Genomic DNA, 23,330 nt, shown 5'->3' on the forward strand with positions numbered 1-23,330 from the left:
AGATCAAACAAATTCCAGAATAAGCGTGAAATAAGACGCCAATATTTTGCATACCTTCACTATCTCGTACTCGCAAATTATAAACGATTGACACCTCTCTTAAACATTCATATTACCAACAGCTACGCGAGATTTTTTTCTTTTTGTACTTGCGGACGACGCCATATCACCAACGAAATCTGCATATTTGCGTTTATTCGTCGGCCTCTGCTCAGCTTCCTCAGACAGTTGTTTAACCGTGACCGATTCTTCAATTCTATCTTTCCTCATCGCTGCTAGCACTGCTGTCGCCTCAACCTCCGCCTGTTTCTTCGCCTTTATCGCTTCATATTCAGTCTTCTTCAAACGAACGCGCGGGAAGATGTGGATGAACACTTCGCTCTCAGGATGCACATATTTCATATGTTCCTCGTCATATCTTAACGTTTTTAGATGTCGATTTATATTGCCCTTAGTGGCAAACCGGTGCCCACAGCGGCACGTAAAATTGTATTCGTAGCCGTGACCTTCAGGAATATTTGCATCATTAACTATTATCGCCGGTGGTGGATCGGAAAGTATCGACTGGCCATTTACATGCAATGATGAGTGACCAGCAACCACTGGAACTGGACTTTTGGTGACAAAATACGGCTGATCTTCAGGTTTTGGTGGGGCTTTAGGAACTGGATTTTCAAACAGCGCCCGTCGACGCTTATTTGGTGACACAGAAATCTGGTCTGTAATCGGCAATGTCGAAATCAGAGGAGAAACATGAGCAGTGGCAGCAGGAAACGGAGGGCCCGGAGTTGGATGTGGCGGTGGTGGAAGCTGAGGTTGAGAAGGCACGACGTGTTGTGGCACAAACTGCGGTGGAGCAAACGGAGGGGACGGCACGACCGGTGAGGGCTTCCTTGGGGCCCGCCTGACTGGCCTTATAGTGGGATTGTAATGATCTGAAACTGGCGTTATAGGCGGAGCATGATTCGTTGCAATTCCAGCATCAACCTGTTGGATTCTGACAGTACCTATAGGATGTGATGGTCCGACGCTGACCAACGGTGATACCGCAGCTGTAAGCGGGGAAGCTGCAGCTTTAGTAGCAGCTTCTTTAGTCGACTTCTTAGCCAAGGACCTCTTTGATCTCTTCTGTAGCAAGGGAGTGGCAGGGGAAATATGTCCATCTGAAGCCTTTACTGGTGAAGATTCTGGCGGACTCTTCTCCTTCCGGTGTGGTTTGACATATTTGGTTCGCGGACGCTTGGTCGATAGTGGACTCTTTTTTGGCTCGGCCACCGACAGCGTTCGATCCGGTTTCATTGGCTGCTGCTCTTCCTTCTTCACTGTAACAGTGGCGGAGGCAGCGACTGCCTTTTTCTTAGAAGGCGTGTGAGTCCACTTCTTCGGCGTCTTAGACTCCGTCGTGCCATCCATCGTCTCAACATCCGGCTCGACGGCAATCTCAGGTAATTCATTCTCCTGTTTCCTTTTCTTTACTGCTTTTGTCGTCTTCAATTTCGGAGACACCTTTATTTTCGTTTTCTGCGGTAGCGATGACCGTCTTTGCTTAGCTTTAGGTGGTGGTTGTGATGGTACTGGAGTTGCCTCTTCCGGCGACGTGATTGCAGAGTCCTCAGTTTGTTGTGGTGATGTCGGTTCAGGCTCCGGCTCCGGCTCAGCCGGTGCGGGCGCCTGTCTGCTAGCCGAACTTCCCATCGCAAACAAGTCAAGCAAATAGTAAAAATGCAGTCTGAAATAATTCTGGTTTAACGGTCGACCGATCGTGGGTGGCAAGCACGGAGATCGTAAAGAACGTACTGTGCTTAATTGGCCGCTAGAGATGATGTGCATGAGGCAAGGACGAAGGTTCATTATGAAGCCTGCAAAAAAGCACAACAATGCCAGACGCATAGTAGAAGGGGATTTCACATGGACCTGATCGCACCTACAAAATCCCTAAACCATAGCATTGAGCGCAAATATTTAGCTATTTCTGGGTTAGGGCGTACTTAATATGCCCCAGAATAAATTCCATTTCGTGCTCCGACGTGCTGTAAGCGGCTCAGAGATTGACCCGGAACGCGGACCCGGTCATGTGCACTTATACCAAGGCACAGCGGCCTTGTGCAAAGCCAATCAGGCGTACCCGAGCACTCTATGGCACACCTACCTGGGGGCAGTTGAAGTTATTATGCGTCCCAACCCGAAGGCGTATCTTGTAGATAACTCGGCTCCAGAACGATAACGTGCACAGCGATAGATTAAGTCGAGATATTAGTCATTTGCACTCGAATGATGGATAGCGAACTGAGTCTGTAATAGTTTTGCACAGAATTACGCGTCTTCGGATTCCAGCTGGCGCATAAGCTGTGTATAGATGCAAGACTAATGCGGTGGCTTACGTCGCAGTAAGTCTAAGAGTCATCGTTTTGTCAGCTGTATTGGCCACGTTGGCCGTTCGCGATGAGTAGCTCCACCGTTGAAAAATTTGCTTGATTGGAAGCATGTACAATAGAGTTACCAGAGATATTACGCTCATGGCAATCTTTTCGCTTTCCAGCGGAATTTTCGTAATAGACGCAAGGATGGCTGCGATGCATAATCACACGATCGTCAGCATCAGCACAAGATGACACATTTTGCATGACAAGTAATGCTATCCAATCAAGACTTGCGTATTGCACAAGGAGATGCGGCAGGGACTCATTAGGTCCACAGCTGCAGACTTATTATTTGGATCTGCATCGGGGTCTTCCATCGTAGCAATTTCCATTCGACCCGGGTTTAGCATCTTCGTGACAATATTGGACATTACCTACTGCATTGCATCTGGGTATTGCATTAAAGATCATCGCGAATAGTCATCTTCTCATATTCGTCTCGCAGTTACTCGGCAGCTCGAGAGCCTTGTCCGTATTAGCACGCAAGACCCGTGTATCCCTGATGTCAATCATGAGGCAACCGGATACGTTCCTGATAAGTAGCTTTATCGACGTAATGACTAGAATCCAAATATAATTGTCGAATTTGTGTATCTGTATTGTTATTCGCGTCGCACTCTATGCCAGCCTGACGCTGTAAAGCGACGAACTAGGAGCGACGTTATGCCACCAGAGGCCTCCTATGGTCGTGTGTCGCCAATTCAACGTCTAGCCTAACTTTCATTCGTTGCCAACGTCAGGTATGCCGGAAGCAGCATTTACTTATTGATATATCTGGTGCCGAGGATTCCAAACTGCCAATTTGGCACTTGAGCAAAAGACAGTTGCTCAAGTGATGATTAACCACCAACTCCTAGCTGCTCTCGCCTAAGAAACCATGCATGAACCCCAGCGATCTTACAATCGATATTATCAGGAACTTTCCAATCTGCATTTTGAGGAAGTCACTGTCAGCAATTGATAAGGCCACAGTTCGCGGCAGATCCGAACACCAAAGCGAAATGCGCGGTACGTGCACTAGTGACGAAAGCGGGTAGGAGCTAAGCTTTTTTGAACGTTTCGTTGATAGAGTGTCACGGGACCTCGCGTTATCCGCGAATCAGACGCGCAATACTTGTCTCACTGACGCGTCACGCTGCGCCTAATTGGCCAGATAACGCGCAGTTGGGGATGAATAATTTTGCGTTGGCTCAGATTTCCTCTGGACATGCCTTAAGTAGCTAAACTTATGTGGTTATATGAGCTATAAATCAGTCTTGTTTGAAGACCATTCAGCAATGGGAAAATTTGTCATTAAAAAATAAAATGAAATCATATACCAAGCCCAACGTAATCGTGCCACTTGCAGATAGTCTAATACACATGGCGTGTCATTCATAACAGCCAATAGCGGCCGCATCCGACTATGAAAGGACCACCGCGGACTCGATGTTTAGCAAACGGTATGTTGGTACGCTCGAGCCGATACTTTAACTGCGGGAATTAGCCGGCCCAATGAGCACCGCAGAGACATAACTACTTTCCCGAAGCGCTCTTGTCACGGCTCAATTGGCTCTTATCTCTACAATTAATTACGCTTCTTCTTTACTACGCAATTCGGCAAGGACGGTCGACAGGTGAGCTGCCATCGGCTTCGGCGCTATGGTGCGATATCAACCTGAACTTCAGGACCTCTCACAGTTTCCGCGTACTACGAATCAAAACTCTGCGACAAAACCGCCGTCGCTATTCTCGTCAAGTCTCTCGAGCTCGATCGCACGTTCAAAGGTCACGCGGATTGAATGACTGTCGGCGCAATGGCAGACCTTGTCAACGGAGCTGTCGTAGCGTTTTCCTTCCAACGCGGTTGTGCAAATTGAGTGTTCACCCTTCGAGAACGTGGCCCCGTGGAACGGACTTTTCGAAGCCTGTGAAAAACTTGGTGTCGCCGTATTCACTTATTCCCCGCTTATGGGGGTTCCCCTCAGCGACTACACCCAAACAGTGGAGTTTCCCGAGAACGACCGTTGTCGTAAATCGCGGCGATTCCAACTTTGACGCCAGGATCGCGACAAATTCAAGAAATATGCTGTCAAGAAGGAAGCCATGCCTGGCCAGGTCAAAAGTTGACGAAGATGGAGATTGACGCGATAATGTTTGGTCAAAAAGCTGATGTTGGCAGTGGCCGAAATTCGTTTACATCTTAGTACCTTAATGTGAATGCTATGTGAAATAACTAGTGGATCGTCCCAGTGAGTGGATCGCTCCTACCGCTAAAAGCGCAATATATACCGTTATTTAGCAAGGTGACATATATATATATATTTCAGGGCTTGCGGGGCATGCTTTAGCCGATGTTTCAAGACAATAGTGTCTCCGTCCTCTTCCTCGACACTTTGTTTCTGGCCCGGTGTGCGCCGTCAACCCTCTGTCCCCGTTAATATTGTTCTTTGATTTCTTTTTTTTTTCTTTTGCTGTTGTACAGCCTCCTGGGATCGTGTATTTCATTATTTCAGATGGCAGTTTCATATAGTGACACCGCGGCGCACTTTTTTATCTGATCTATGACCTTGACTGGATGACTTCCGGGAATTATACGCTGCGATGTTCCAAAAATTTTTTAATCCTGTCTGCCTGACGTTGCAATTATTGTTTCTCTACGGAAACACAAGAAATGAGAGATCGAACTATGCCAAGGCACTTCACTTGCTGAAGTACAATACTCCAGAACTGCGATTAGATGTTTACTTGTCTTATTCTATGTACTCGAAACTGCAGAAAAGGTGGTGGTCCAAGTTTAAGGAGGAGATGCATATTTGCGAGGATCAGAGGTATTAGCATATATAGTCTCCTGTCTCCAGAGAGCAGCTGACAGTTTGACGATGTAGGCATCCACACTAGTCATACAACAGATTTGTTCAGGGTAGCGACTGTGATTACTATGCAAAGAGCTCTCCATGAAATTGCAGCTCACGAGTATAGCTCAGTCAGTACAGGCGTGCGTGAATACATCGCAAATTACTGGCCCCAAGTACATGACAGGATTGCGATTACTGAATCTACCGCCATGAAAAGCACTCACCGAAAGTACACTAACAGTTCCAAAGACCCTGACGGCTCATTCTTCTATGATGACGACAATGCTGGACTTGTCCTGCAGGTTGTCATCGAGGCCGAACACTCTGAACATTATGCTACACTCTGTCGTGCTAAGAACATGTGGATGAAAGGTATGAATGCAAAAACTGCGGTATTGATATGCTTCAAGCCAAGTTTCAAAAATCCTCATACTGCATAGGAGGAGGGCATCGAAGATGTCGATCTAGAGGAGGGAAGAATGAACAGCATATCCGCAAGTCAGCTGGCAAAAGAACTTAGAACCAGGCTTCTACGGTCCCGTTGAATGGCGCAATCACGTATGGTTTGGGAAATTGATTGACACTTTCATTGAAATTTGGCGCGTTGGCATGAAGGATCTTGTTCGCATCGTAAGTTGCAATTCTGTAGGCTGTCTACTCACGTTCATGCTATTTTAGTGGCTGATTAAAGATGGACGGGCACATGAGCGTCTAGGTACGGTGATTGGATTTAAAATAAGCGATTTTTTGGGAATCCGGTGCTGCCTACTTGCTGATTCGCTAATATTAATGGATTCCTATTTGAGCAACAAAGTTGCCACTGCACGCACCGAAGCATAAATTGGAGCTTGCTATTTTAATCTCCCAAACTCACCGGCCAAAGAAACACACGGAGCTGATCGTCATTAGGTGCTTGCGTGCTGGGCCGGGAGTAGTACTGTAACGAATTCCCATGAAGAAAAAAATCCCCAACCAAGTATCATGGAATGTCTAGCATCACTCGGTAAGGTAATCTTGCCGCTCAATGTGCTTATTTGCTTCGTGTGCATGGCCAAAGTCGCAAAAAACTTTTTTCTTAATTTTCATCAGATTGGGACATGGTTGCGACGTTTTATGCATTTGAATTAAAAGGAGCCGATATCGCTGGGACGGTCCACTCGCTTGCCGAACAGGTATCACTGGCACGCATAAGTCAAGTAAACGACCGATATTTTATGAATGGTGAATCAAGCAAGCTGTGCTGTATATTTATTTAACTTGATTTGATTGTCGGATCTAGCATGGCGGCATGCCAATCCGCTTGAGGTATAATGCTATTTTGTGAGAAAACGTAAAAAAAATGGCGCTAATGAACAAACAAATTATGCATGAATGTCAAGTACCAGCTTATACCGGCTATCAGAGTGTAGAAATGATTATCGCCCATTTTATCGCCAATTGACGATATCGCATCGGTATTTATGACTGTTGCGAATACGAATATTCGCAAATTTCAGCAATATTCGGTTATAATATATGCAAGATGAAGGCATGCGAATACGAATAATTATATGTTATTCGCAATAAAATAAGCTAGAAACTTGTCTAATTAGGTAATAGCTATCTAGCTTCCAGGTGGATCAACAGCTTCCTCCTCCAGTGGTCTCCTGAACTTGCCTTGGGAATTTTTCTTAATCCTATAAAAACCTGAACCCTCAACCATCTGACATTGATCGGTGTTTTAACAGCGTCCGCGTTGAGGCAAATGACATGGAAGATCCGAATTGGCTACGCGACTGGGGGCCTCGCTGGCTGCGGCTGCCAGGTATTACTTAGCAATTCCAGCACTCTTCCGTCTTAGTTGAGAGATTATTCAACGCGGGGAGGGACAAACTTGGGGTACGGATATATACTCGATAAAGGCTGAGCGTATGCGGATTCTAATGCTTTTTAGATCATATGAGCAGTAGTTGGCTGCCCGACAATATTGTCGTCGGTGCCAACTGCCCAGGGAATTATCTCGTCACCAGCAGTTGCTGCGGCGCGGGGCGCAGGCAGTAAGCCGGCCAAGGCTAGTTATGTCGTGGCTGTGTGAAGGTTGCGGCGCAGTATGCAGGATACTTAACATTATGTCCCTGTGTGTAGACGCATGGTGACGAGTAGCTGCCGATAAACTAAGCATATACGGTATCATTATTGCCCAAACAGGCAAAGTGTGGCCCTGGAGAGGCAAAGGTTAACAACTAGCATCAGAATTGACCGGGGCTGATGCTCCCGATTTGTCTGGACTCTCTAGCATTCGAGTTCCCCTTGAGTCTACTGCATATATATAAATATTCCACTGATACTCCTGATCCCTTCCTTTCCTGTTCTCCACTATTGCGACTACCACACTCTACATTGCTAAAAGTCACAATGTCGAACAAAGTTTACTATGGAGGCCCAAACAACCAGCCTTACGATGGCGACAACAACCAGCCGTATCACCCTCAACAGGTGCTCTATGACCAGAATCAGCAAGTCGAGGATGGCGACCGCGGTCTCGGCACTAACCTGCTCGGTGCCGTCGCGGGTGGTTTCATCGGTCACAAGATGGGCAAGCATGCCGGCCATGGCGTGCTCGGCGGACTAGTAGGTGCGGCAGCCGGCGCGACAATCACACACATGCTGGACGAGAAGTTCTCGCACAACCATCAACATCACGGTCGTCGAGAACATCATGGATCTCACAGCGAACATGGTGGACGCGATCTCCAGAGTGATGCATTCGGTAGTCCTCAGTTCAATGGGCCACCTCCAGAAAATTTCCCGCAATATGGTGGTCCTCAGTTCGATGGGTCACCTCCAGAATACTACTCCAATTACGGTGACCCCAGCGGTCCTAATGGTTTTCTTAGTCCAGGCTTTCCAGGCGAATTTGGTGGCCCAGAAGGTTTCGTCAGTCCAGGCGGTCCAGGGGAGTTTCGCGGGACAGGAGGTTTCCCTGGTGCAGATCAGGGCGGATTCGGAGGTCCGGGCGGTGCTGTGGACGATGGCAATTATAATTTGCATAATTACCAATGAGATCACGATGTTATTAGGGAGTTCGGTGCGATGTGGCAGCTGAAACCAGCAAATCAGGCAGCCAGAGGCTGACTATCACGTTAATAGCTGCTCGCTTTTCCCTATAGTCAGTATACTGTATAATAAGATCATCTCTTGTATTAAACGGCCACCAAATCCGGATTTTATTCGCCCCGGAAAACGAATGCCTCTGCTCGCATATGTATAGATCTCTTAGCGAGAATCTATGAGAATATATTGAAAGGAATTATGAGCCTGTATAGACCCCCCTTTTGCGCGTTGTGAGCGGCAAGTGGATCATCGGAATAGTTCGCAGTTGCAGTAAACGAAGATCTTTTTAGATGTTTTTGCAGCCCTTACAACAATGCACCACCGTGGTTGTATGTCATTTTATTGACGCTTGCCAAAAACTGATCAAACTAGCCGATTAAAAAAAACTTTTGCCTTGAAACGGATTCGAACCGATGATCTCAGCATTACTAGTGCTGCGCCTTACCAACTTGGCCATCAAGGCTTAACTCAAAAGCAAGTGATAAAAACACGCCCCAGTCTGCCACAGGACCTGGTAACTCCGGGTAATAGTTTTCAATTTGCAGTGATGTGTAACTAAAACCTTTCTGTCACTAAAAAGGCATTCGCTTATTGTCGACGTACAACATTTCTTAGATAATATTGATAGGGCTGGTTCTTTTTTTGTGTGACTCACCATGGAATACATTATTCCGAATAAGAATATTCGACGAATATAATTCGCATGTTATCATATCTAGCCAACTTCTAGCCCGAATAGGGTCCTGTAGGACAGCAGTTGGACTTCTCAAGGGCTCAAGAAAGTGGGGTCTCAGGTAATGCATATTTCAGTGTCTTATTTCAATACTTTCCGATGTGTCCCGCAATTCATGCCAACACGATCTCAATTATACAATCCCAAACTAAGTCTAAATTTGATTCCGAAAACGAACAAAAAAAAATCTTCGAACAAAATCACAAAAACCATCTATAGCTAGGATGCCTCGCTCAGAATCTCGGTCGAGACATCCTGGACGCGCAATTTAACGCCCTGCTGTTCATCCCTTCGCTTATTATCGGCAATCATCCAGAATCCGAGACAGAGAGTCAAAACCAGTCCAACACCGCCGAACGCAGCGGTCGTGCCAAGAGCTGGGATGTACGAGGGCGCGTCTTTGCTAAGGAAGATGTTTGACGAGACGAGACCCATTACGTTGGCCATAGGGACTCCGACGGCTGTTAATGCTGCGCGGCGGGATTCGGCAGGTGTATTGTTGTTGTACCATGTTGAGAGAAGGACCGACGGTGCCGCGGTGCCGGCTGTCATGAGAAAGCACGCAAAGTAGGCAACATGTATGGAATGGAGGACGTCGATAGAGGCGTATATGATGAAGCCGATGACAGGGAATGCAAAACCGGTTGCGATGAAAGGGAAGCGGAAACGGGTGAAGTCGGATGAAAACGCGAGAATAAGAAGCACGGCTGCGCCGCAGATATTCGGCGCGACAGTGTAAAGGTTTGTTTTTACGGTGGAGTAACCTAGTCTGCCAACGATCTGGGGAAGGAAGAGCGAGACAGACTGGAGCGGGACGCCGAGGCACATCTCAATCAAGACCCAGATGACTGCGACAGGATGCGAGAAGACTTTGAGAGCTTTCTTGACGTCGAGCTCTTCATTGACAACGGAGGAAGAGTCGCGCTGGATGCGTAGAAATCCGATTTCACGTTGCTCCGGAGTCAAGAATTTGCACCGGGTAATATCGCGTGGGAGGAACCAAAATGCGAGAGTCGACATAACGACAGTCGCCGCGCCTTCGATGAGGAAGAGGTAGCGCCAGCCTTTGAGTGCGCCGTGCCGAATATGGAAGACACCAAAGGCGAGCAGACCGGAGAAAGCAGAAGCAATATTGGATGCGGCGTAGAAAATTGCAAGGCGACGAGCAAGCTCACCACGACGGTAGAAAGTGGTCAGGTAATAAATGACAAGAGGAAAGAACGCGCCTTCAAAGGTGCCAAGGAACCAACGCACAGCCATTAGCCCGCCCTGCTCCGGATTAGCATCCCAATTTCAAATAATTCAATCAACAAGGCATAATACCCAGCTGGTACATGCGGCAGCCAGGAGTGACATGACTCCGAATCCAAACATGAGAACCGGCAACACGTTCGCGGCACCCAACCGTTTGCCAATCATAGCAATAGGGAAAGCAAACACGACGTATGGAACATAGAATACGGAGAGGAGGATGTTGTACTGGTTGCTAACAAAGTGCAAGTCCTTGTTCATGCCGTCGGTCTCGGCGTTACCAATATTGCTCTTGTCGAGCGAACTACATAGGTTAGCATTCACAGGTAGGACGTAGGATTGGAAGGTCTTACTTAAAGAGATACATCATAGCCAGTAAGGGAAGCACATGCATGTCGAGACGACGACAAATTGCCTTTTCGATTACCGGGTCGATGACGCCAATAGTCTTGGTCGTGACAGACTCGAGCGGGATGCCGACTGAGCCGACAGCGGTATCGACAGCAACCGGCTCGACCTCATTCTTCTCCATGGAACTCGAGGAGGAGACAGATTTTTCGGGGTCCATTGGGCAAACAAGGGTTTGTGGCTAAGTATCTAGGCTGTGACGAGTAATGGTAGAGGCTCGAGTGCGCGCGTTGAGCTCCTTGCTGTCGAGACAGGGGACGACAGTGCACTCATTTAAATCATCTTAGCAGGGCCAGCCATCGGCTATCAGGCTACCGCCCAACTAAACTGCTACCGCCCAACTAAACTCTGATAGCGTGAAAGTTTGCTGTAGCGCTGAGAGTAGATGATGGCATGGCATGTGGCGTGTTGCCGCATGGAACGTTTAGTGTCTTGTATGGAAGAACAACGTCAAGATAATTTCTCTAAGATGAGAGCGCGGCGGCGAAGGCGTCGGCGACGTTAAACCTAGCACGAGATAAGCCTAGCGCCTTAGGGGCCGTGCCACAATCCCTTATGTACTATTCGCGGGCAACTTTTTTAGCTCAATGATCTATTCACCGTATAGTGCTACGCGAAAAGAAATTCAATATATTCAATGACTGGCATGGAAGTCGTATGACAACTGCTTTTCAAATTAGAGTGTTATAGCACGACTAGATTGCAATTACGGAAGGTGGGTCTTATGGTGGAGCTACAACGAGACGGATAAAATAATATTAAGGCCCGCGCTCAAAGCGACTCAGTTACTGCGCTCCATTTTTATTAATTGGCTACGCCCGCCAAGTGCAATGACGTTGTGAGAAACGACTACTTCTGTCTAACTGCCTTCCTCGAAGCGAATAAATTCTCACCCTTGCTCCCGGCCGCCGTCGCCCTCCCACATTTCTGCAATTCGATCTCGTGGTCAAATTCCACATTTGCACCGTAGTTTATTGATATTGAAATATGTAGCTCAAACTGCCCGAGAGTTGACGATAAGGATCTAGCTTAATGAATTTTTGTCGAATCGTAATTGCTCCTCCTATCATAGCAACCACATTTTACATATATTACGACCTCTGACTGTACACCAGCCCCGCAATATTAGTCGCCTGCCTCATCGTCCCGGCATCATTATCTTTCGGAGATATGAGAACCGAGTTTCGGAACTAATCCAAGACGGGACTAACAAAGCGGCACGGCCGGTGGCCCGCGGCCGAGCCGAACTAATCAAGTCATTAAAAGCCACCGACGCCACTGTTTCTCCCGAATTTGTTTTTCTTAGCTGCAAAAACATTTGCAAATCTGCATTGATGAATTACATGAGGAATTTATTGCGAGTGGTGCAATATTTGTGGACATGGTCTAGAATTCTTATCAGTGATCTTATCATTATTTGATATCTAGTCAGACGACGATTAATTCTCCGCCGATTTCGGAGGTTTTGTAACGCACGGGCCAGAAAACCCAAAACAATAGGATTAGGTCTACTCGGCCCTCGGATTCGCCACAGCAGACCCCTGGGCAATGAAACTATTCTAATGCAATATTACCAGCGCACCATAGCATCTCAAGGGGCATATGTAGCCAATCCGTAACCTTTCGCCTAGTTATTGGTAACAAAACAATTGCGCAGAATTTAAGTGCTTTGTAAGGTGCAAGCCATGATCGCGTTTCAGGGTTCTGACATGTTTCCCCTAACCCATGAGTCAGGCACTAAGCTATCACGGGATGGGGCCCCCCAGGGTCCGAATGCGGCAATGGCAACCGGTCATGACAGTGGCAACCGCGGTCTCATCGTTTTACAATACCGTTTGCCAAACAACGTACAATAGCTACAACATCATTATTCATAAGTAGCCAGAATGAGTACGACTACGGTGGTTGAGACTGACCATCGGACTGTTCCGATCTCGATTCGGGAGTTGGTTGACATGCCTGATGTTGAGTTGGAGGATTGGTTCCGGGATCTGATTCGTGATGGATACTGTATTGTCAAGGGCGCAGTTTCTAGAGAACATTCAGCGGAATATGTAGAAGCTGTGTACCAATGGCTAGAGTCATTGTGAGTACTTTCCCCGAACTTAATTGCTCGTCTGGGAGTGTTCAGAAATTAACCTGTTTGGTTGTAGTAACCTGGGCTTCGACCGCAACGATCCAAGCACATTCAACAAGGATCACCTTCCCGTTATCGGCAACAAAGGTATCTGCAATGACTACGGCGTCTCGCATGAAGACTTTGTTTGGAAAATTCGCTCTGAGCCCGGTGTCGTCGGTGCGTTTGAGCGCATTTGGGGGACTGGGGACCTGATTGTGTCGTTCGATGCTATCAACATCGGCCTTCCGCATCGTACGGATGTGCCTCCTAATACGCCGTGGCCGCATCAAGATCAGGATCCGAAAAAACCTGGATTTAGGTGTCTGCAGGGGTGGGTTCGCTACTATGTACCCTTGAGTCTTAGTGACCTAATTATAACATAGTCTCGTCAATCTTCTCCCGAATGGTCCGCAAGACGGCGGTCTTGTGGTTTGCAAAGGTGCACACAAACTCTCGGACGAATTCCACAGACATTTCAAAAGCGAAAGCAAGGCTGTCGAGGTGTTTAGCACGGAGTACTACATGTTTACAGACGAGGGCATAAAATGGCTCGAAGAACACGGGTGTGAATGGGTCCAGCTCGATGCCGACCCCGGTGATTTACTCTTGTGGGACTCGCGTACTCCACATTATAACATGTCGCCTGAGGGTGATAACCACAGATTGGTGGTGTATGTTTGCTATATGCCAGTTGCCGATGCCACGCAGGAGGATTTGAAGCGGAAGAAGACAGTGTTTGAGAGTGAGTTTTTTTGGTAATGCGAATCTGCTTGCACAGAAGTGAGAACTAATTTTTTTGCCATCTAGACCGCCTATCCACCAGTCACTGGCCTGACGTCCAGTTCGTCAGCGACAATCATCCTATGCGAAACGGCCAGCTCGATCCGTATCGCCGTGAACGCCCATTGAAGGAGCCGGTCTTGAGCGACCGTGCGCTCAAGCTGACTGGCATTCCATATATCAACGAGCAATAGAGGCGGATTTTCTACATTGATATCGCCATATACTCGACGTGAATACGACGAGCACGAGCGTCATGAGGCTCTATCAAGCAGTGGTATGACCACCACGATTCGCTGGACCGCAACTGTGTTTGAGTGGACCATGGCTATTATAGATCCAAGGCCGCATATCACCCGATGATAACGAAATATAAAAGAATGTATGCAACTTATGTCGCAAGCATGTACCAACATCAAACACTTAATTTTTAAGTATAAATAACCGCCATCTGCGGTGACACAGTTGCCCCAAAAACCTATATCCGAAGCACATTTGCAAGCGCGCATCAGAGAAATCAAACTTTTTGCATTACCAAAAAAATTAAAAATTAAAATGAAGTCAAGTAATTGAACATATTTCTCAACAAAAATATCAGCCACGATTTTAAATACAATTCCTGGCTTCAAGAACCCATCATTAGTTTACATCAACGCAACAGCAGCGACGATAAGGCCAAGGAGACCAGAAGCCGGTGCGAGCTTGTCGGCAGCGGATGATGAAGTAGTGGAAGTGGCGGCGGCGGAAGTAGAAGAAGCAGCACTAGTTGCAGTCGCGGAGGAAGAAGCAGACGTAGCCGTGAAGGAAGAATAAGCGCTAGCCCAGACAGACGAAATTGCGGGGAGCACTCCCTTGCCATTGGCGTTGACAGCATTCACGTTAGGGGGAGGAATGGGGATCTCGTAGTCGTTAAAGTAGCCAGGAGCGGACTGGTTGTTAGAAATAGTTGAGACGTCGACAGACTGGATCGACAAGCCGGTGTCATTGGCAACAAAGGCGAAGACATTAGCCGAAGCATCACCACGGCCAAGATTCTCAAGGTCCCAGTTAGCCTCCACGGTGGCAATCTCGGAGTAGTGAGAGTAGAAGGTGGCATCAGTCTTGCCTTTCAAACTCTTAGGCAGGGCGCCGCCAGTAAGTAAAGCCCAGACACGGTTTTGGGTGCCGTCGGTCTCGTTCTCGTCGAAGGTAAGGAGAACCAAGGTGTTATCCCAGAAGTAGGTGTTGTTCATCAGAGGCTGAAGGAAATTTCGGGCCCAGTTACCACAATAATCAACAGTAGTGTCATGGCCATCGTTTGTCATATTGGGGGTGATGAACATCCACTGCGGAAGCTGCTTGTTGTTCAGGTCGTCATAAAAGCTGGTAAAGTTCTTGATGTTGTCAACGCGAGAAGCATTGTTGACAATAGAGTCATAGATAATAAGAGGGTTGTGCTTGCGGACATAATCGTTCTTGTAGGTCACCTGGTTGGAGAAGTTAAAGCCCTGGAAACCGGCGTATGGCAAGTCCTCCTGATACTCTGCCCAGGAGATTCCCTTCGTGTCCAAAAGGTCGACAATAGTGGAAACATTTGACGGGATTTGGAAGAAATCATCGCTGTCAATACCGAAGTAGTCACCACCGACAGCAGCGACGTACTATACAACTTTTGTTAGACATATTCGCTTATATGAAATAAATAGAACATACGTTAGGCTCGGAAGGATGAGTGATGGCGAAGTAGTTGGTGAGGAGAAGACCAGACTCAGCAAGGTAAGCGAGATCAGCCTGGCCATAAGCGGCGTCGTAGTCCTAGACGAAATCAGCATCTTTAACGAAACAATCATTTGCAAAAGACATACAGTGTTTTCGAGCCAAACGATGACGAATCGGTCGAAAACCTTGCCGGAGACCGTGGAGGTATATTCCTCAGGGACAGCGGTAGCAGCGGCAGCTTCAATCGCAGTAAGAGATGGTCTTATTGTAGAGAAGATAGGAGTCAAGTCTGCGGAGGACGAAGACTGAGCGCTGACGAGTGCGGGCGTCAAGGCCGTCAAAGCCAAGCCATACTTCTTTAAGAAATGCATTGTCAGATATGGACTACCTAAGGCGAGACTGACGATTGATCTTCTGGACTGAGTAAGGTAGAAGTTGACAGGAAGGGACAGGGCGCAACGGATCTGGATATATATTATTGCTCCACGTCAGTGGGAGCGGATTGCCTGTCTGTCAGGTCAGACAATGTGATGGCCCTTGCTCCGTCTGCGAAGAGAGGAAGAGGAGGGGGCGTGGGGCCTATGCCGGTATCTTACTCGGAGAACTCTCCAGCCTATTTTCAGTTCAGGATTGCATCGAGTTAGTTACTCTATCAATCTTTACTACCGCCGCCGGTTCGAGAAAGCCAATTGTCGCAATTAAACAACCAATAATCCACAATTATTACGGTTACTGAACGCAGAATCCGCCAGGATTCATTGATCTCTTTCTAGCGTACTGCCCAAAAGGAAAGATATCACATGCTTGTCAAATGCGTAAATGGTAATGTAACCACGATCGCTGACAAAAACTTTTTTGTTCAAACTAATTGGAACTAGTCTTTGGTTGTACTTCGATTGCGGATATCACGGAGATAGCAGTGGCCGTGTATTGATTGTAGTGATGACTTGCAGGCGAATCGTGAATCAGACGGACACGGCGTGAAAGCAGACACAGGAGCCACTGGCCAATCAGCGTATAGGGAAATCGGACGGTGCAATTACTGTTATGTTGATTTCCGTTTAGGTAAGTTGAAGGACTGAACCTGCTCCTTGGCAGCTAAGCAAAAACTAGGCAGGGGGGGGGGGGGGGGGGAAAGGGAAGAAATCGTCGGAGAAATGCGGCGGCTGGCTAATGACGCAATTTAACTCAACCAACTGCCTTAGAATGTCGCCGCACGTGCATCAAGCAAATGCTCCACGTGCTATTACCGCGAGTATCTAATTCACTGTTTCTCTAAATGGCATATTTATTATTGTTAAGCTATGAAATTTGCACTAAGGCTAGCCTTAGCCTTGGGCTAAGAAGGGGCTCCACTTATTCTATTCTGACAAAATGGTACCTCCAGTCATACTCGATGTTGCGAACCCGTGTGCCTCCAGTTTATCTCCGGGCCGCCGGAGCTATCATGAATTCTCAATATGAAGGGCATCAACTTCATCTCCCGCTTGCATTTAATAGTTTGCCTGTGGCTGGCGAATCAAGTTGTTTGATTAAACGGCGCGCCGAAATCTGATACCGCTCGCCGGAACTTGTTCCGTCGCAGTCATCCTAAGGATGCATTCAGGGCAGTCGAGACCCTAGAATACATCAAAAATTTCTCGTTATTCAGCTTTAATTCTGCGCGTCGGTTTGTTTTACTCTTTCACAGAGTCTCATCCATCATTCGGCTGGTCAGCCTGATTCAGTGTTGCCGTCATGTCGTCCCCAAACGATGAACAAGCCTACGAGAAGTTGGCAGAAACACCGCAGGGCCAGAAGACTGCCCGTCGTCGTCTTCTGGACTGGATTATGTTGGGTGTCGGTATCTTGGTTGTTGCTGCGATTGCATTGGGCATGGGTATTGGTCTTCGCAAATACCAGAACTCAGCAACTCCATCTTCATCATCATCGCCTTCGTCGCCCGGGCTTGGCTCGAATTCGACTTCCACCTTCACTTTGCCAGACTGGAAGCTGGACACGTCAACCGCTTACCGTATCAGTAAAAGTTGGAATTCGTCAGCGACCGCGACAACTCGTGTCTACAATCTCACAATCAGTGAGGTCGCCGGCTGGCCCGATGGGTACAACAGAACCATGACAGTCATCAACGGTCAATTCCCCGGTCCTTTGATCGAGGTCAACATGGGCGACCGACTGATTGTCAACGTGCAAAACAACGGTGTCAACATGACCACGATGCATTTCCACGGTCTTTTCCAAAACGGCACCAACTTTATGGACGGTACGTACCAGATTAGTCAGTGTGGAATTCCTCCCGGCGGCTCGTTCACCTACAATTTCACGGTCCCTGACCAGTATGGCACATACTGGTACCACTCACACTACAGTACACAGTACATGGATGGCGTTATTGGCCCACTTATTATCCATTCGCAGGAAGAAGACAGCTTGATCGGTGCCATGTACGATTACGATCAGGTTGTTCTTATCTCAGATTGGTATCATGGCCTCGCCGAGGGCTATCTCGCAGACTATTTGGCTCCCGGAAATGAAAACACTGAGCCTGTTCCCGACAATGGTTTGATTAACGGTGCAGCTTTCTTTAACTGCTCGCTGACCCCTGGCGCCTCATGCTATCAGCAAGACGCCAATCGCACCATCTTTAACTTTGAACAAGACAAAACGTATCGGTTGCGAGTTATCAATACCGGAGCGTTCGCGGAAATCAACTTTTCTATAGATGAGCATCCGCTTACACTGGTCGAAGGTGATGGCGTTTTAATTCAGCCGACCACTCTGCACAAGCTTGCGGTTGCCGTTGCTCAACGCTACTCGGTTTTGATCACAACCAATATTACCAGCACAGACAACTTCTGGGTCAGAGCCGAGTTGGACCAATACTGCTTTGCTACCTCAAATCCTGTGCTCGTCGATACCGGAATCACAGGCGTGCTTGCTTATACCGACAATGCCGATAGTGCCGCGCTGCCGTACTCTAACAGCATGACGGCTGAAACCGACTCTTGGGACGATGTCGCTGCGAACATACTCTGCCTTGATCTCAACAATACTTCAATTGAACCTATGATTCACATCCAGGCTCCGGCCGCAACAGTTTTCTACCGCATCGACTCTAGCTTCCAGATTGGGGATTACGCGATTGATCTCGGTTATATCAATGGAACGTCTTGGAAGCCCGCATCTGGTACTTCCGTACTTAACCAGGCCTACGAAATGCTCGCGCCTGGTTTATCCTCAGCCGTTGTAGATAATAATCGTACGGAATTGCTTAACACAACTGGCCCTCTCTCTCTGGGTGTCTTTGGTGGTAATCAAAACCAATACGTTATCAATGTCCCTGACTATGAGGTCGTCGATATCTTGATTAATAATCTGGACGACGGATCCCATCCTTTCCATCTTCACGGATATAAGTTTTGGGTTATGGGTGTTGGAGCTGGGTCATTCCCTTACAATCAGTACGGAAATCTTAACACGACCAATCCGATGCGACGGGATACTGTCTCTGTCCCGGCCTATGGCTGGGCATTGCTTCGATTTGTCGCTGACAATCCAGGTCTCTGGCCACTGCATTGTACGTTATATAGATTGCGTGGTATTGCTGATCTCTTGAGGCTAATGTTGATATTAGGCCACATTACATGGCATCTGGAAGCCGGTTTGCTCATGCACTTTGAAGTCCAATCGAAGAAGATGGCACAATTTGAACCACCAGCTGCTTGGGCGCAATTATGTGCGGCGTAATAAGAACAAAAGTTGAGATTTGGTTAGGGTTTCCTTTGGTTTGTAAAATGGAAATATGGACTTTTTTTGTGACATATAGAGACTTTCATGGGCAATGGTTTGATAGATTTGTATGTTCTTTAGTAGCATGACGATCAAATATTTCATAACGTTTGGAGATCAATATGAAGCCAATAACATTTACCATCATAGATTGCACTCGTGGTTAACATGTAGTGCGACACGGTGTGCATCATATGCCATAGGGACTTCCGTTTCTTCAAAGCGGTGGATCGAGAGTTCGTAACTGGCATCATTGTGGGTAAATACATAGGGTTAGGGCTTAATTAAGACGGTGGTTATCAAATTTAACCAACCGCCGACAGGGGAACATTTCTGGACGACCAGAAATGTGTTCTCGCGCCAGCAATCATCAATGAATAATAATTCGCAAACAATGAACGCCGAAATTAAAGGCGAGGATTCGCCTGATCCAGAGAAAGTCGAAATAAATGACTCGCAGGATGATGAAAAGTTAATAAAGTTTCCTTTGGCAATTAGCGTTTATCGAATTTGGTGGCCACCAACACGACCCGGGATCTCGTGCGACCCGCGCCTCACGCAAGCTGTGGGTCCATGAGAAGACGGCAAGCGCTACAGCCATCTTGACTGCTTCTCATCCAGTGAGAAAAAACTTGCTAGTGTGAGACTTGATCTTGGAGGCAGTAACCAAGTATTTTCTTCCTGTGGCGCCGTGCTGATATCTATTTAATTGATTCTTTGCGAAGGATTTCTTGGTTAGGTTTTCGACTTTTTTTGGCGAATAACTATAAACCTGAGATGGCGACTCTACGAGAACGGAGGGACTCGCTTATCGACCAGGAGTCAGCTCGATTACTCGGTGACTTTGACGAGCGGGAGGAGGAAGCGATAATCAACGGCGACGACGGTGACGTCGGCAACGGACACAATGTTTCCGACCAAATCGCTGAACAGGAAGTCAACGAGTTAAGTACTCGAGCACTTGTTACGCTGTTTTGTTCGCTTTACATTGGTGTTTTTCTTTGCGCATTGGACGGTACAGTTATCGTTACGCTGGTATCGCACATCACGTCGGAATTTCACGAGTTTCGATCGGGTTCATGGATTGCGACGTCATATTTGATTGCGCTCGCTGCTTTCCAGCCGTTGTACGGAAAAGTGTCGGTATGTCTTTGGTTTGCTACAGATATTGTCGTAATGTCGATTGTCTCTGTTAACCGCGAATTATAGGATATCTACGGAAGAAAGGCGCTTCTTCTGTTCAGCAACGTGCGTATACGCGATATTTTCAACCAGTTGCATTCGACATTCTAACAGCAATTATAGAGTGCGTTCGCGATTGGGTGTGTCCTTTGCGGAATCGCTCCATCATTATGGTTCCTCGTGTTTGCCCGTGTTATTGCTGGTATCGGAGGCGGTGGACTGAACTCACTCTCAGTCATCACCCTCAGTGACCTTGTGCCTCTCCGTCAACGAAGTCTGCTCCACGGTATCGGCAGCGTGTTGTACAACTCTGGCGCGGCAATTGGCGGCGTGTTTGGCGGGTTGATCACCGATGCGATTGGCTGGCGATGGGCATTTTTTATTCAAGTGCCATTTGTTGTTATTTCGGCAATTGCTATTCAGATCAACTTAAAGTCCAAGCCAGCCGATGAGATTGAATCAGGCCGACTGAAACGAATTGATTTCGCGGGATCGTTCACTTTAGTTACTGCTCTCGCGTTGTTTCTCCTCGCGCTATCGATGGGTGGAATTTATCTCCCATGGTCGCATCCGATTATTTTCGTTCTGTTTCCGCTGTCGTTTGCATTCCTCGCGGCATTCGTTCATATCGAGACTAAGGTCGCAGACGAGCCAGTTCTCCCAATCACCTTCCTTAAGGACCGTACGATCTTTGGATCAGCCCTTTCGAGCTCGTTTATTTTTATGATCAATTACTCGCACCTGTTCTATGTTCCAGTTTATCTCATTGCCGTCCGTGGTATTTCGGCAACTGCGGCGGGTACAAACATTATCTCTAACTTCATCGGGACCGGCATTGGCGCAATCTCCACTGGTTCATACATGCGAGCCACAGGCAAGTACTATCGTATCATGATCTTCAACGCATCAGTCCTCTTCCTCGGCTGTCTTCTGGTTTGCACATACGGTCCCAACACTGCCTCGCCAGTCCAGGTCTTCTACTTGCTTGTGCCAGGTATCGGCTTCGGCTCGCTTCTCACGTCGACTCTTATCGCTCTGATCGCATCCGTGCCGCACGAATTCCAGGCGGTCACGACGTCAATTCAATATGGCTTCCGCGCAACCGGCTCCACTATCGGTGTCTCCGTGGCCTCCGCTATTTTCCAAAATGTCCTCGCGTCAAGACTATTCACGCGAATCACGGGAGCTGGGTCGGCCGATATTATTAATCGCGTACTAAGTTCTGTTGAGGAAATTGAGTTTTTGCCAGAGGAGTACAAGCCGTTGGTTGTATCGTCTTATTTGGATGCATGCCGGGGTGTGTTTATTTTTGCGGCTGTGCTTGGGTTTTTGAATATCATTTCGTGCTCGCTCCTGAAGGAGCACACTCTGCATACGACTATCAACAGGAGATGAGTCGCAGTAAGTATGCAATGCGTGACGTGCAAAATGGATTTTTTTGTTTTTTTTTTTTGCGAAAAATTTTGGATATAGATGGCAGATGAATCATTTCAGGTAGAAATCATACAATGGTAACTGGGTCTACGGTACTATAGATGATGCATCAAAAATGCGAGGGTTTTGCTTCATTTTAATATACTTTTTGGTTTATGTTATCATGATATTTGGCTTGTGGTCGTGTAGAATATTTGTAAATGGTATTGGTATGCATTCAGTGACACATTCAAGATAGATTGGTTTTCATATCTAAACTGTGAATCATTTACAACTTGAGGTCCGACGCCAGGCTCCGGTCTGGCTAAATAAATAGTTCGCTTTTCTTGTCCCGCTTGGAATTGATAATTGACAATTGTCGTTGTAATATGTGACATACTGTGTGGGAATAATTCACAATGGCTTACGGCTATTCCGGACCGAGCCTGGCTACGGTGCCAAAAGGCCGACCGTTATTCGCATAAATATTCGCAACCCCTGAAACCCTGAAACCCTCAAACTCGCAAGCAGGGCAATAAAATGCAAGGATAATGTTCAGAGTGTATTCTGCCTCGGCCTACCTACCAGAGCTTCCTGCCCGTCCGTACTCTGTAATGCTAAATCAGTATCTATATATCTCTGAAGGCTTGGACGGCGAGTAGCTGAACAAATCAAGTGGCAAACCCCCGCAACGGCCAATTAAAGGCCAGTGTGTTCTGACAGAACCACTTGGTGAATGAGACTCTGCGTGCCGCACACGACCCTACGGCACTTCTAATGCACGTTTAGTGCCTAATGTATACAAGCAGGGTTCACTCTAGAGCGTGTTTTAGTGAGATGGCCATTTACGACAGACAGCCTACTGTTCCGCAGCATGAAGTCTTTTGTCTCCGAAATCTGTGTCTCGCACAATGACTGCTTTAATGACTTGCGCTTTTCCATCAGTCGAGGAGCCAGCTTGGAACGAGGTCGTCCTAGTTCCTCATTCCATAAAACGTTCGGGTAGCGAAAGTCTCCATGCACCACCCCCAAGGCGCGGATTTCCCTCTTGGATCTCGCGATCTCATGGAACAGTTCCTGGGAGTGCTCAAGCTCAATTGTATCCTTACCACCCCAAGCCATGAGCAGCATGTGTCGGATATCGCCCGCATCGTGAAAGTAGATCTGTTTGAGGTCAATCGCTCCAAGGAACACTGGGACTGCAGATCCCTGAGCCCTTTGAAGGATATGGTACACATCCACTTCGCGCGAGACTTCGTTCCACAAGCCGGATGTTGTTCCTTTGCCCAGCACCGTGTAGCCATATGAAACGCAAGTGACTGACCTTAAATGGAGCGTTATATGCACCGCAAGCGCCAAATGGCGTGCAATTGTGATCTAGGTCTTCATCCCGCTGCTGCTTGAGCGGCTGCATCAGGCGCTTGCTGCTAATAAGGTGTCGGTCGCTATCTCGCACTTGTCGGTGTAGCTCCACATTAGGGCACTGGCTATCCAACATACCACCCTGCTGTAGGCCACGCAGGCACCGCTGAGTGCAAAAATTTGCTGGTGGGAAGAACCGTGACGGCTTCTGGATATCCGATAACATCGTACAACAGCTTGGAAAG

At 47.5% G+C, this 23,330-nt stretch overlaps 9 protein-coding genes and 1 non-coding gene across 10 annotated transcripts; 5 read left to right on the forward strand and 5 right to left on the reverse strand.

Moving 5' to 3' along the window:
• Positions 1–99: 99 nt before the first annotated feature.
• V1513DRAFT_456990 (uncharacterized protein) lies at positions 100–1,695 on the reverse strand (the record flags this gene model as incomplete). Its single annotated transcript, XM_066899604.1, has 1 exon — positions 100–1,695. One exon carries the CDS (start codon positions 1,693–1,695, stop codon positions 100–102), a length of 1,596 nt encoding a protein of 531 aa, XP_066755324.1.
• Positions 1,696–4,784: 3,089 nt separating this feature from the next.
• On the forward strand, positions 4,785–5,887 carry V1513DRAFT_438989 (uncharacterized protein; the record flags this gene model as incomplete). Its single annotated transcript, XM_066897141.1, has 3 exons — positions 4,785–5,230; positions 5,288–5,671; positions 5,757–5,887. Coding segments are annotated over exons 1-3 (606 nt in total), but the record flags the coding sequence as incomplete, so codon positions are not given.
• Positions 5,888–7,651: 1,764 nt separating this feature from the next.
• V1513DRAFT_423492 (uncharacterized protein) lies at positions 7,652–8,299 on the forward strand (the record flags this gene model as incomplete). The annotated part of the gene is made up of 1 exon (XM_066896037.1): positions 7,652–8,299. The coding sequence occupies one exon, from the start codon at positions 7,652–7,654 to the stop codon at positions 8,297–8,299; it is 648 nt and encodes a 215-aa protein (XP_066755326.1).
• Positions 8,300–8,740: 441 nt separating this feature from the next.
• On the reverse strand, positions 8,741–8,813 carry V1513DRAFT_t22. Its single transcript has one exon. It is a non-coding gene; the product is annotated as a tRNA-Thr (tRNA).
• Positions 8,814–9,098: 285 nt separating this feature from the next.
• V1513DRAFT_438996 (major facilitator superfamily domain-containing protein) lies at positions 9,099–11,176 on the reverse strand. Its single transcript, XM_066897142.1, has 3 exons — positions 10,688–11,176; positions 10,407–10,638; positions 9,099–10,352 (listed from the first exon to the last, which is right to left on the reverse strand). Exons 1-3 carry the CDS (start codon positions 10,900–10,902, stop codon positions 9,303–9,305), a joined length of 1,497 nt encoding a protein of 498 aa, XP_066755327.1. The 5' UTR covers positions 10,903–11,176; the 3' UTR covers positions 9,099–9,302.
• Positions 11,177–12,495: 1,319 nt separating this feature from the next.
• Positions 12,496–14,109, forward strand: V1513DRAFT_462667 (uncharacterized protein). Its single transcript, XM_066899944.1, has 4 exons — positions 12,496–12,828; positions 12,896–13,192; positions 13,245–13,603; positions 13,669–14,109. Exons 1-4 carry the CDS (start codon positions 12,629–12,631, stop codon positions 13,833–13,835), a joined length of 1,023 nt encoding a protein of 340 aa, XP_066755328.1. The 5' UTR covers positions 12,496–12,628; the 3' UTR covers positions 13,836–14,109.
• Positions 14,110–14,285: 176 nt separating this feature from the next.
• Positions 14,286–15,710, reverse strand: V1513DRAFT_374999 (phosphoesterase family-domain-containing protein; the record flags this gene model as incomplete). Its single annotated transcript, XM_066894879.1, has 3 exons — positions 14,286–15,281; positions 15,334–15,435; positions 15,486–15,710. 3 exons carry the CDS (start codon positions 15,708–15,710, stop codon positions 14,286–14,288), a joined length of 1,323 nt encoding a protein of 440 aa, XP_066755329.1.
• Positions 15,711–17,214: 1,504 nt separating this feature from the next.
• Positions 17,215–19,086, forward strand: V1513DRAFT_456995 (Cupredoxin; the record flags this gene model as incomplete). Its single annotated transcript, XM_066899605.1, has 2 exons — positions 17,215–18,916; positions 18,974–19,086. 2 exons carry the CDS (start codon positions 17,215–17,217, stop codon positions 19,084–19,086), a joined length of 1,815 nt encoding a protein of 604 aa, XP_066755330.1.
• Positions 19,087–19,805: 719 nt separating this feature from the next.
• Positions 19,806–21,805, forward strand: V1513DRAFT_251464 (major facilitator superfamily domain-containing protein). Its single transcript, XM_066894480.1, has 3 exons — positions 19,806–20,271; positions 20,338–20,376; positions 20,434–21,805. Exons 1-3 carry the CDS (start codon positions 19,906–19,908, stop codon positions 21,703–21,705), a joined length of 1,677 nt encoding a protein of 558 aa, XP_066755331.1. The 5' UTR covers positions 19,806–19,905; the 3' UTR covers positions 21,706–21,805.
• Positions 21,806–22,515: 710 nt separating this feature from the next.
• Positions 22,516–23,311, reverse strand: V1513DRAFT_423498 (uncharacterized protein; the record flags this gene model as incomplete). The annotated part of the gene is made up of 2 exons (XM_066896038.1): positions 22,516–22,887; positions 23,048–23,311. 2 exons carry the CDS (start codon positions 23,309–23,311, stop codon positions 22,516–22,518), a joined length of 636 nt encoding a protein of 211 aa, XP_066755332.1.
• Positions 23,312–23,330: the final 19 nt, after the last annotated feature.

The sequence above is a fragment of the Lipomyces chichibuensis genome, assembly GCF_038497645.1.
Source record: "Lipomyces chichibuensis strain CBS 12929 unplaced genomic scaffold V1513scaffold_5, whole genome shotgun sequence".
NCBI classification, from domain to species: domain Eukaryota; kingdom Fungi; phylum Ascomycota; class Lipomycetes; order Lipomycetales; family Lipomycetaceae; genus Lipomyces; species Lipomyces chichibuensis.

Bases quoted from the DNA above. Each gene is read 5' to 3' on its own strand.
- V1513DRAFT_438996 (XM_066897142.1), bottom strand. From the start codon at position 10,902: ATGGACCCCGAAAAATCTGTCTCCTCCTCGAGTTCCATGGAGAAGAAT. The intron at 10,639-10,687 runs GTAAGACCTTCC...TAACCTATGTAG, and splicing joins GCTATGATGTATCTCTTTAA to TTCGCTCGACAAGAGCAATA. The intron at 10,353-10,406 runs GTATTATGCCTT...AATCCGGAGCAG, and splicing joins CTGCCGCATGTACCAGCTGG to GGCGGGCTAATGGCTGTGCG.
- V1513DRAFT_462667 (XM_066899944.1), top strand. From the start codon at position 12,629: ATGAGTACGACTACGGTGGTTGAGACTGACCATCGGACTGTTCCGATC. The intron at 12,829-12,895 runs GTGAGTACTTTC...GTTTGGTTGTAG, and splicing joins TACCAATGGCTAGAGTCATT to TAACCTGGGCTTCGACCGCA. The intron at 13,604-13,668 runs GTGAGTTTTTTT...TTTGCCATCTAG, and splicing joins GAAGAAGACAGTGTTTGAGA to ACCGCCTATCCACCAGTCAC.
- V1513DRAFT_251464 (XM_066894480.1), top strand. From the start codon at position 19,906: ATGGCGACTCTACGAGAACGGAGGGACTCGCTTATCGACCAGGAGTCA. The intron at 20,272-20,337 runs GTATGTCTTTGG...CGCGAATTATAG, and splicing joins CGTTGTACGGAAAAGTGTCG to GATATCTACGGAAGAAAGGC. The intron at 20,377-20,433 runs GTGCGTATACGC...CAGCAATTATAG, and splicing joins CGCTTCTTCTGTTCAGCAAC to AGTGCGTTCGCGATTGGGTG.